Source organism: Homalodisca vitripennis, chromosome 7, assembly GCF_021130785.1.
Source record: "Homalodisca vitripennis isolate AUS2020 chromosome 7, UT_GWSS_2.1, whole genome shotgun sequence".
NCBI lineage: Eukaryota > Metazoa > Arthropoda > Insecta > Hemiptera > Cicadellidae > Homalodisca > Homalodisca vitripennis.
The window spans coordinates 53,570,549-53,582,701 of NC_060213.1; the positions used below are offsets into that span (position 1 = coordinate 53,570,549).

The 12,153-nt window shown below is 33.6% G+C and overlaps 1 protein-coding gene across 7 annotated transcripts in view; it reads right to left on the reverse strand.

Annotated features, from left to right (window-relative positions):
- The window catches only part of LOC124365823, a 213,786-nt gene that overhangs the window by 71,589 nt on the left and 130,044 nt on the right, over positions 1-12,153 (reverse strand). For all 7 annotated transcript variants that reach the window (XM_046821868.1, XM_046821866.1, XM_046821867.1 and 4 more), the window contains 3 exons: positions 6,274-6,351; positions 5,030-5,249; positions 975-1,095 (listed from right to left, as the gene is read on the reverse strand). In XM_046821868.1, coding sequence (XP_046677824.1) covers positions 975-1,095; positions 5,030-5,249; positions 6,274-6,351 — 419 coding nt within the window. The remainder of the gene's footprint in view (positions 1-974; positions 1,096-5,029; positions 5,250-6,273; positions 6,352-12,153) is intronic.

The window sequence follows — 12,153 nt, forward strand, 5'->3', positions numbered from 1 at the left end:
TACAGCCCATTTCTTTCATACAACGTCTAATACTACTACCTTTGTATTATAATAGAAACAATAAGGAAACAATATACTTCTCTTCATTTTGGCAGCATCCATAATAGAGCGAGAAAAACAATTGAAACATCTATATACAACATAAGTTGCAGTAAAGGAAACAATCATTTTTATATTATTAATTAAATACTGTATTAAAGTAAAAAAATCAAATAAATCTTACAGATATTCGGGATTTTATCATTATAATTGCAACTATGATAACTGTTACACAAACATACCAAACTTTATTTAAGCAACACAAGCAATTTCTTGTATCAAACAACAAAACCAAAATTTAATATAATTTTGAAGATCATATGTCACGTATGTAAATAAAATAAATTTATAAAACTTTTATGACTTTCCTACGTTTGATATCTATTTATATTTCCTAACGTATTAAAACTCATCATAAATCATGAATAATAAACCTAACTCATTGCTTTTGTAATGACTTACCTTTTCCTCAAGAACGCAGATAATGTACTGTATTTTTACTATTTGAAAATAGTTTTGTGCATACATTTAGAAATATAAAGTTATGTATAGTGCAACGTATTATTAAATATCGCCGATTTTCTTGATAATCACGTGTGACGAAACGAAACGTTTTGTTACACCATTAACGAAATGAAAATAAATTGTTTTCCCTTTATCCCTGACGAAATCATGGAAAAAAAACACTAAAATCACACAATAATTCATATAAAAACCGATATTTTGAATCATTTACACAATGTGAACTGGTCGATGGATCTTCATTTTAATTGTTCCATTTCATTTGAAATTAAGGACTCAAATATTCTTATAAGTTTGTCAACGGATCATATACGGCTTCATTTTAACTAATAAAGTCCCATATAAATAATCGTAGTAAAACTAATGAAACCTCTCAAGTGTGTATTTGAACATACGAACATTTATAAACATACCTGATCAGTTCAAATATTTCTGGTTTCTCCCGCTCTCTTTGCTTCATCCTCTCCTTCATTGCAGTTATGATAGTATTTGCCTTGTCTTCAGCTCCTTGTTTCGAACTCTTCTCAGCGGCTCCTAGTAAACATTAAAAGAGGCTATTAACTATAATCAAATACTCTGTGTAAACATTGATTTATGAGAGCACAACCATTAATTAACTAATCATTTAATTTAAAGACTACTTTCTACTTGTTTATATTTATAGCGTGAAATCATAGAGCTTGATAATAACAACACTTCTTATTTAAACTTTTTATACAACCAGTGTTGAGCACAGAGTAAAGAAAATATCCAGATAAAAAAATAAAAGTTATAGTAAAAATGTCCCTTAACTGTATAAATTTAAAGACTGTTGTAAACTCCATCTTAGTTTGAAAAAGTGACAAAAGCAGGCTTCTCAGATCTGGGTATATACATATATTTTCTTGATCAAGCAAACAAGGCAAAATCAACTATGAAACAAAAAATACCAAGACCGGAGTAAATTACATTAGCAATAAATATACACTTTTTGACAGATGTTCCTGACTGTGGCAACAAGGCAACCTCAACATTGGCGTAAGAAATGTAATTACTCGAAACAGAAGTGCCCATACTCGTGAAAAATCTTAGTAGCCGTACAGGTAACTGCTCGTACCAAATATACTAATATGGGAATTAAATGATATCAGAGGTGAACGAAAACAATATCGTCCCATAAAACGCGAACCTTTTACTGGCCGGCAGGTTAATTATAAAGCTTGGATAATGTTTTCACTTGCTTATAGTTTTAGACTAGCAAAAATAAAAATAAAATAAAAAATATTCAAATAATTGTATGATTAAATACTCGCCACTTGCAAACCGTCGTTTGACTTTAAAACAAAACCCTGTAATGTTTTTGTGACAACAGATATTATTGTTTTCTAACTATATACTTAAAAATATAAAAACGACTTGAATTGTTTTTAACAAAAACAAAGACTCCATCTCGAATGTTTTACGCTTCACACTTGAGTTGCCGCTGTTCATACTAAAGTGCACGCCGAAGAAAATGCAGTGCACTGTGATGCCACAATCGTAGTGGCGACCCACTTTGTATAATGGATTGAACGTAATGTCGTTTTAACAGCGCTCTGGCACGCACACACACACGCACACACATCCTTTTATAAAAATTAAGCAATTTTATAATGCAAAGCAAAATGTTGAATTTTAAAATTTTAGATATATAACACAATTATTGTCTTATCAGTTTATCAATGAGGTTGAAAGAATATAATTTAATTACATATAAAAATAAAAATATTTACTCAATTTTGCGTACGAAAATACTTCAAAGAATAGGTATAACTGTTGCTTAATTGTGTAGGCCAAATAAAAAGAAATAAATTACTATCTTAAACATTTAAACCTTTTTTAGTATTCCACATATATTGGTATCAACAAACATTTTATGAATTCTAATAATTTGTTCGAATTGTTACATTTATCGTCCACTGTATTTTACCAATCTTCTAGGGTTGGTTGGGATGCCTCTGAAAGTTAATAAATTTACGATCGGTTTATGATAATAAATACATTTAATGATAACATTTGTAGAACTCCACAGTGTGTTAAAAGATATACAAAATTAAACAATGTCCTGGAAACATTCTGGTTTTATAAGGCCAAAGACTTACTCATTTTTACTCACATAATTATAATTTTTATAAACACCTCTTTGATAATTCATATTTTTTTTTAAATATTCAATACATGAAATGGAAATTAATATTAAAATTTTTCTTAAATACTTTAATAGTAGATTACTAACTACGTTAATTACTCAAACGAATTACGCAAAACCCGTAAGGATTTACATTTGATTCGAAAACGTATGTAAAGGATTGTAAACTATATGCTAATATATATATTTTTTTTGTTCATTCAAAAATATGAAATATTATTTAGACAGAAAAATTAATTTGAAAACTGAGTTGAAGGAATTGATTTATATCACCTGAAAGAAAGCTATATACGAAAGAATGTACTGGTTTCATAACTAATATGTAAGCGAAAAGATATTTTAAGCAAATATTTATAAGAATGAAAAACTATACTGTGTTTGCAGAATATATGGAAAATGTTTAAAATAATAAAATAAGTAATAATAATTTTAAAGTAATATGAAAACCAATAAAAAAAAAACTGACTTACAAAGTAAAAATTTTAGAAATATAATATTTCAAACTATTACCATAAATGAAAAATAACAATATTAACAAACCAATATAACATTAGTAATACAGTTAAAGCACAATTAAAAAAATTACATATAAGTTAAAACACGAGCCAAAGTTAATTCCTATAAAGATAATGCCAGTTATTTCGTAGGGCTGAAAACCTGTAAATAAAATACTGTTGAAAATATAAATTGATTTAATGAAATTTATTATTTAATGATCATAAATAATGTGTTTCCTAAAGTGAGTGTTATTAAAAAATATTAAGATGGATTAGTGGTTGGAAACATTTTATAATACATTGGAGGTTTAAGGTGTATTCTCATAAGTATAAATATGAAGTAAATTACCTCACGCAACATCAGTTAAAGTGAAGGAACAAATAAGAGTTTTGTAAATTAAACAATACAAATGGAAATCTGCAACAGCTTTGTTTCATGTTCGAGATGAATTTGGAGAAATAAGTGAAACGAGAAAGGGATGTAGGTAGGTCACAGTGGTGGCAGGTGTATAAATAAGTTATTTTCAAAGGTTCAATAATATAATAATCACTTTACGAGCCTTTGGAAAAAAACGTTAGATCGTCCCAGGGATTTTGTAGTATTAAAACCGAGCCTGGACATTATTGCGGACACCTATAGTTTGTCGGTCCCACAAAGAGCCTTTGTCCCGTCAAAGACCTTTGTGTTTGACACTTGACATACCTCTTCTGTTCTTTGTCACACATTCAATCCGTGCCAGGTGAGCTCGGAGGTGGCCCAATGTTACTATATTATCCTATTTTGTCACAATAGTGCTATATTATCCAAGACTTAGTTTCATAATTGGCAATTCCTTGCTTGATACATTTCAATAATTAATTATTGAAATTTTGCTGAAAGAGTAAAAGATTTTGGTATTTTAATTTCAGTTTTTGTTGGTAAGTATGCAACTAGAATATCGTATTATAAAATTCCCATAGGAACAACTTTACTAAACACACAAACTCTCATAACGTATGCCAGAGACTCGTTACAAATTTGTTTTGAATTTATACATATCACTTCACAGGCCATGCATTTAAATTTAGCCCAAACAACCCATCAATACTTAGTGATGTCAGGAGACTTTCTTAAATTCATGCTTTCGACCAGAGTCATGAGGATCTAGATTTTTTTAATTTTAAAAATTGTAACAATTCTTCTCAGGAAATTGATTTTTCTCTTAAAATGAGAAGAAAATTGCAATCCTTTCAAGCCCTTAAATGTCTTTTCTTTGAAAAAAGATTTTAGAGCAAATTTTAAATCGACAACCGAAACGGTTTCGTGACACTAGGATGTGAGACGTGCAAGATTGGTTTCTTCAACTTCAAAATTAACAACATTGTTTCAATATCTGGCATATTTATGCTATCATATCAGCTGTTTAACTGATTGTCAGTATTTTTCTTGATGAGGCCAATAAGATTTGTAACAAAGTTGGGAGTCAAACAGGTATAACATTCCCTGTACATTCTATTCTGTTACAAAACAACCTGTACGTATTCGTTACGTGAATCGGATTTCCTTCTGCCTAACAGTGTGATTGGTATGGATAACAGTGTTTCCTCAACCTATTTATATTGAAAAAGTGAAATTTCCTAAAACAGTACGATTTATGGTAGACTCCACTACATCATCTTAATTACATTTTTATCAGTTCATCACATTTTCTTTTTGTCATCTTTTCTGGTTTTCTGGAGCTTCGGTACTAAAATCAGCGAATGGTCGGTGATCAGCAATAGGAAATTCAGAACAGACTCTCGCTAACCGCATTGCTACACTTACTTTGCAGACAGTCGGCGTTGAGGAGGTCCTTGCACTTCTCGTGACATTTGACCATGCACTCGGTGCAGCGGACACCCTGGCGCGCCAAACCCCACAGGAGGCCCTCGCACTCGTAGCAGAAGGTGGGGGAGGTCGCCGACCACATCACGAAGTTGTGCGGCGTGGTGCTGGAGATCGGGTAGATTAGCGCCTGCAGAGTCTTCTTGTACACGTGCATCTTCTGCAGGGACAGAAAAAAACAGGGTGGTTACAGGGGCGGAACATTTCAATCAAATACAATACTGCATAGGATAATTCAATAAATTGGGTTATAACATTTACGTAAAAAACTGTATGCAAAAAAATTAATAATATTAAGGTTATTTTTTCACCAAAACATTATTTGTTTTCAATCGTTTTGAATTCCGATTTTCGTATCACAATTATTAGGAAAGTGGTAATTTATTGTGCAACTAATTGGAACACTTCTAACTGTAATTAATTAATTAACGAACGGGACACAGGGACCGCAGAAACTAATACATTGTAGTTTACTAAGTAGTTACTAGTTCCGTATCCCGGAACTCTACACGAGCTGCTCTAGGAACTGTGGAACTGGACCGAGTTCTGTTCTGTGCGGCAAAGTTTCACAATGCCTTGATGTGGTCTACACTGCTCGAACAGTGAAACTTCCGAAACTCTTCCATTTAAAGCGACCACATCAACTTTTACAAAAGAAGGAATTCCCAACTTCTGGGAATCGCTTATGAAATATTGATTGCTTTAACTGTGCCCGGAAACAACTTCGAGTTATAAGTTGCAAGCCACAGAGTGGTTGAGTTAGTGTTGTAATCCTTATATCAACAACAAGGGTGTTAAACCTTTAGAACAGCATCCGCTTCAAAGTTAAAACTTTATCAGGGTTCATATAACACGAATGTAGTAAATGTGTACTCATTGCTTCCAATTCTCCTCAACTTAAGGTTTGTTATACATTCAAATAAGTAAATCAATGTGTAATACGGTAGCTAAAATTATATAATCACATATTTGTATATAACTTGTCAAATATTTTGGGAACACAGAGAAATATTAAATTAACATTCAGAATAATTACGAAAATATTTCATATAAAATAACTTCTTCAAATTAGAATGTATTTATACCCAAGGTAACTTGCAGGCTTTGTTTTACATGACGAAATGAATCATAAGCACGAGCTTAAAAAACAAACAATGATTAAACTCATATACTAAGCTACTAACCAGTTCTTCGTCGTTCAGAGTTGCTCGAGGCACCGCAGACGTTAGACCTGCTCCTTTCTGTCGCGTTGCTGCCATCGTCTGAAACAGAAATACTATTACAACCTTGGTTCAAAAACAGAATTTGTTAAACCCAAACAAAAGTCTAGTGTTGAGAAAATGAATAATTTAAAAATAATATACAACAAATCCCCTAGAATAGAGCGCTGGGGTTTCTACACCAAAACAAAATTAAAAACAAATCCTCAACTGATAGGTGAAAATATAGAAGACATTTGGTCAAAAGTAAATGCCTGGATATAAATTTGACTAGAAAGTCTGTTTCAGACTGTCATACTAAGATCTACGTCGTTTACTGGAACTGAGTATGAAGGTACCGAAAAATAAAACGCAGTATAAATATGACAGCAGTGTGGATTTCCTTCTAATACCCTGACGTCATGAATGAAGATATGTACATTGGGAAATTGCTTTCGATTAGACAAACTCACTATGCAGATTATTAGACGTTCGAACTATCTGAGTCATTGAGGACTAAAAGTAAAGAAAGTGAAAAGAATTTCCTAGATTACTGAAATATGACATTACTGTTCTTAGAAGTTATAAGAAACCTATTGAGTTGATTATAGAAGCAGCAATAGCTCTGTCTAGTTTCGATGAATCTGATTTCGAGTATGCAGTCAGAATAAAGGTCAAGGCTTGTTCTGTACTGAACGGGACCCCAAAAGTCAAACAGAGATCAGAATTCAATAGTGGCTTGAGAACCTTCTGAGGACTCTTTTAAGGTTGTAAACAGTAGTGTTATGTATAATACTTTGGGTGATGAGTATAACATGTCCTACATGGAAAATTGACAGAAATACCAAAAAATTTTACAACTATTTGAAAAATATAACACCACCTATCACACATATTTACTGATTCAGGGTGAAGATACCAACTTAAAATTCCATTTTGCTCGAATACTCATGAAGAATGAAGTTTTGATTTTGAAGTTATGATTTACACTGATGAGAAAAAAAGAGTACAACCTCTAGTTCTATTGATTTGGATCGCACATAAAATCATCAATGAAACTGGAATACAACAATTTTCTCCAAAGACTCCAAAGCATGCTTTAAATTCAAAATATACTTGTAATATCAGTCAACGTTGTGCATTGCTACCCTCCTACGTAAGCATAAAGCACAAGCATACATCACAACAAGCATGATCATAATTTTATAAATATCCGTGTGAGAAAAGAACCAATCACTCCCAAAGTTGGTTAACCAGTTAACGGTAAGCTTTTTACGATTTACGTAAGTGTTATCCTTACTAGAGTTCAGACGCAGAAAAAAGTAGCACGTTAATGATAGAAGAGCATAGCTCACGAATTGCTACATTGATAATTCCGAGCAAATGAAAAGTTTCGCGTTGACTTAAAGTAAACTAATAAATTACATTGCACATGAAAATCATGAACAATTAAGAACGCACTACTATTCAATTATGGATTGGGCATGAAGGATGAATATACATTCCTAATGATACATTCTGGAAAAGGTACATAAATTCCTAATGATTTGAACACTCTGGATAGGTACATGCAAGGCTAAGTTGAAAGCAACAAAATTTGAAATTCATGCACTAATCGTATCAACAAATAACAGCAGGCCATTAACATTCAGTTGTCAGGAAATTTATTTGTTTTAAATATTGAATTCATTAAACATCTCCTATGTTGGAGATACAAACATGATTAACAAGAGTGAATATCGTTTCCGAACGTTCTAAGAAGTAAATTTAAGTAATTTACTGTTTTTATATTTTAGTTATTTATTATGTTTGTTTAATATTTGGGCTCATGCAAGAAGACATTATGTCACACAAATTCATTGAGTTGTCCTCGTAAGTAGGGTAACAGAAGCATTATTATTGTGTTTAAAGCTTTGATATAAAAAATAATAATAATAATTAATTTTGAGCATTACTCCAAAATTAATCTACGCAGATACATGATTTTTCCATGTAACAAATGGAAAGCAAAGATATTCATTATACTGTAGTTTTAATGTCTTAATTATTAAACGTTTACTACTAATTCAGATTAAAAAAATATATCTTGCTCTGTTCAGACTACAGTAATGTTCTTAAAGTAATCTTAATCATAGAGTTAAATCTTTAGCTGAACCCTGCATACATATGAATAACAACTTATTACGTTATTGGTAAATCGGATTTACTATTCACATAATAACTCAAGCTTTAATAAGGGATTAACCCAGATTTTCTTAGAGGTGAGCTTATTTAATCGAACCCAATGTGTTAATTGGGCTGTAAAATGCCGACTGTGTAGAATTACAAGACTTGTGCACCCTGACTCCTAATATGGTAGTGTAAATGTTCCTCAAGTAAAAGATTAATAGTGTATGTGCCGTAAATCCCAAGCTTTCGGACCAGGGAGAGAGGATGGAGTTTGAGATTTCTCTCGATGCAATAGCTGACTATACAACCGATACTGTCTAGTTTGAAGAAATCTCAAAGATGCGATAAGAATGCCCGGTAATATTCAATTTGTAGAATATCAATTTAAAGATCAATTAAATGGAGAGGGACACTATGGTGTACAGAGATCTCAACTTCTTTCAAAGTTTGTATCTGATCGGGTGAATTGCTAAGTTGCTTGTCGATAACTAATTTTGTAGATAAGACAGCTCAACTATAACTCTAAAGTGGTTTCTAAGATTTTGGTGGCATTGCAGTGAGAGGTAGTACAAAAATGAGCATTTATCTCAAAATCATCACTTTCCAGGGGCGTATTGCCATCCTTGAGACACTACAATCGCAGTTCTAATTTTTTTCAAATTAGAGCGAGACGTAATATATTATCAAGATGGGGAATGCTTTAATGACCGCTACTAACTACGGAAATACGAAACAGTTTTACGTGTACAGGAGAAGGGAAAAGTCATCAAGTCTTGTTTTTCGAAGGGCTGTTACAAATTACACGAAGGGCTACTATGCGTAAGCCGAGAGGTCTTTTACATTTGCGCAACCCAAAGTACGCAATTGGGATTTTATTAGAAAGTAAATAACGCACAATGTGGGATGGTAGGAGGATAGATACTGAAAATCTAAAATAATCCAAAACATATCATTGGATAAGCTAATAAAGTGATTCCGAGGAGCGTTTGAGTCTTTGGATGTCACGTTACCCTTATGAACCCAAGTTAAAATGACTTCCTCAGAAATCCTCGATTTTATTTCCTCAAGGTATAGATCCGAAAGTTTATATATCATTCCCGGATATTCAAAGTAAAGAAATTGTCCTGAAAACAGGAATCTATAAACAGAAAAAAAAATTATGGGAATGTTATTTAAAAAAAAGTGAATAAACACTTGTGAAAAAAGAAAACTAAATAACGACATGATGCAATGTTGTAAAGGCTGTGTTAATAATAAATAAAGTGATGACTTGAAATATGATCAAGAATGTCTTATATTTTGTTGTCAAAACGTAAACTGTGTAAAGTGATATTTCCCCCTTTACCCCCCACCCCACCCCTTTCTATTCAGCACAGCGGGCGAAGAGTAAGCTTCTTAAAAGATTAGTTCAGGCAATGCTTCCTTCCTTGTGACAACCTTTTCGACTAATTGATTTGCACAGCTCTTGTGTCATAACGCCCACTTCACCAAGGTGTGAATATTTCAGAGTATATGGTTGGCAAAGGTGTTACCTATACGTCAGGTAGGCGTGAATTCAAATTAAATATAGTTTTTGCTCAAGTTTGGAAAGATACTGAAGAGAAGTGTTACAGAAGCGTGAATGGATGATACTATGGTTTATATATGGAAGTGGCGAAATTAAAAATTATTTTTATTTAGAGTAGTAAAACAATTATTGTATTATTGACAACTACTAGCAATTACTCTTTAATACAAAGCGACATCAATTATTTGGCTAAAGAATTTCTAAACTTCATGTGTATGATGTAGCCTAGAGTAAAACAGAGATCTTAAAACAGTGATCTTAAGTTTTCTAAACTTCCCGTGTATGATGTAGCCTAGAGTAAAATAGTGATCTTAAGTGATGTTATCTGGGACAACACGTCCAGGCAGCAGTTGATCAAGAGGTACCCGCTGGTTCTGGCGCACCTCAACCCCAGGTGATGGTCGAATGGATGCCGCAAGGAGGCCAAGGACGGCGTCACGGCCATGGACGGAAGACAGTGACAAAGCACATGGGCCGTGGTCTCGTCATGACGACCACACCGACGACAGCGACGGTCCCCAGCACCCCAGCGCCTGCATCCATTGAGGGGGAGATTGTTAAGGCGCGCCCTATGTATGAATCGCCAGTCAGCGAACCTCGTGTGGCGACCTTCATAGAGGAAGTGATTTGACGTGGGGCACGCGGCGGTAACTCTCATCACCCTACCTTGGTCCGGCTTAGCAGACAATGCAGACCGATATGATAGCTGCATAGCCGACCGCAGGCAGGATGACACTCTGGACCGCGGGCCTCTGTCCACAATGGAGGTGGATCTTTCACCCGGGACAGACAGTTGGAAGGAATCCCTCTCCTCGCACCATCCCCAACGGAGGTCAGGGAGCCGCTTGGATTGGCGATTCCGGGCAGCCCGGGCCAGAGAAAAGGTGGTCGCTACATTGGAGTTACCAGCGAAATCACCATTCAAATATGCCGAAAGGTACTCTTTGTCTGCTCTGGCAGGTACTCATATTTTACTATATGCCGTCGTAACACTGAAATTTTTAAAATAATTACGGCATCTGTTTATCCCAAATCATCAAACATATAATGAAACAAGAAAATACATAAATACAGCTTATGAATTATCATATCAAACAGATGTGATAGATTTCCGTAAGCTAAATACACATTTTTACCAATATATTATCTTGTTTAGAATGAACTTCACAACAAGATATGATAAATTCTACTTTCCAAAACTTTAAATTTTAATTGTCAAGCAATAATCAACCCCAATAAAAAGGTCCATAGTTTTTTATTTTAGTGTCATAGAGTCTGTTTAAATTATGTTTGAACCTATTGTATAAGTGCTACGTTTAAACCACTTACAAACAGTCCAAAAAGATCATAAGAGTTAAAATTTGAGAATTTCAAACCCTAGTGCTATTCTTAAAAAATCTCAGTTTTGCAGAAACAACTACAGAATAAATAATGACAAAGGTGTAAATTTCTGATCTAAAGTTTTCAGTATTTTTAAAGTAAAAGTGATAAAAATAGAACAATTAAATCTTGCATGGTTTTTATTATATTCGACCAGTAACTATGCTTAATTTAAACCTTTGTAACAACCACAGCATTCTAGGTTTAGGGATGTAAATTAGACTGATATAAATCACACCAGGTGTAGGAGTCATGAATTATGGCACCGCCTATAATTGAAATAATTTATTCCCCCATTCAACAGCTGATAGAGTGGTTATTTTTGTGGGTGGAGCGCAAAGGACATGCGACTAGGGATGGATTGGTTCTCCACTCGCGAAGGTCAGAGACTGCCCAAGCGGGGTTTGGTGACCGCTCTTAGGACAAAGAAAAGTCTTAGCTTTGTGCGGAGGTCAAGATTTATAATTAGATTAGTGGACAAGATTTTATGATCTTATGATTTAAACAGACTTTCCGGAGTCTGACCAAGTACAAAGGATCATGGTGACACCAGCACCTTTCTTATATGCTTCTAGAGCTACATTCCGACTTGACCAATTCATCTTTCTTAATAAACATTATAATAGTAATCAGGTTGCTATATTTCAGTACTATCCCAAAAAAACTTTGATAATAACACTTACTAAGGTTTTCACTATACGGAGGCCGTTGAAAAAGACTTTTGTGTGTCATGAACCTTGGATTATATA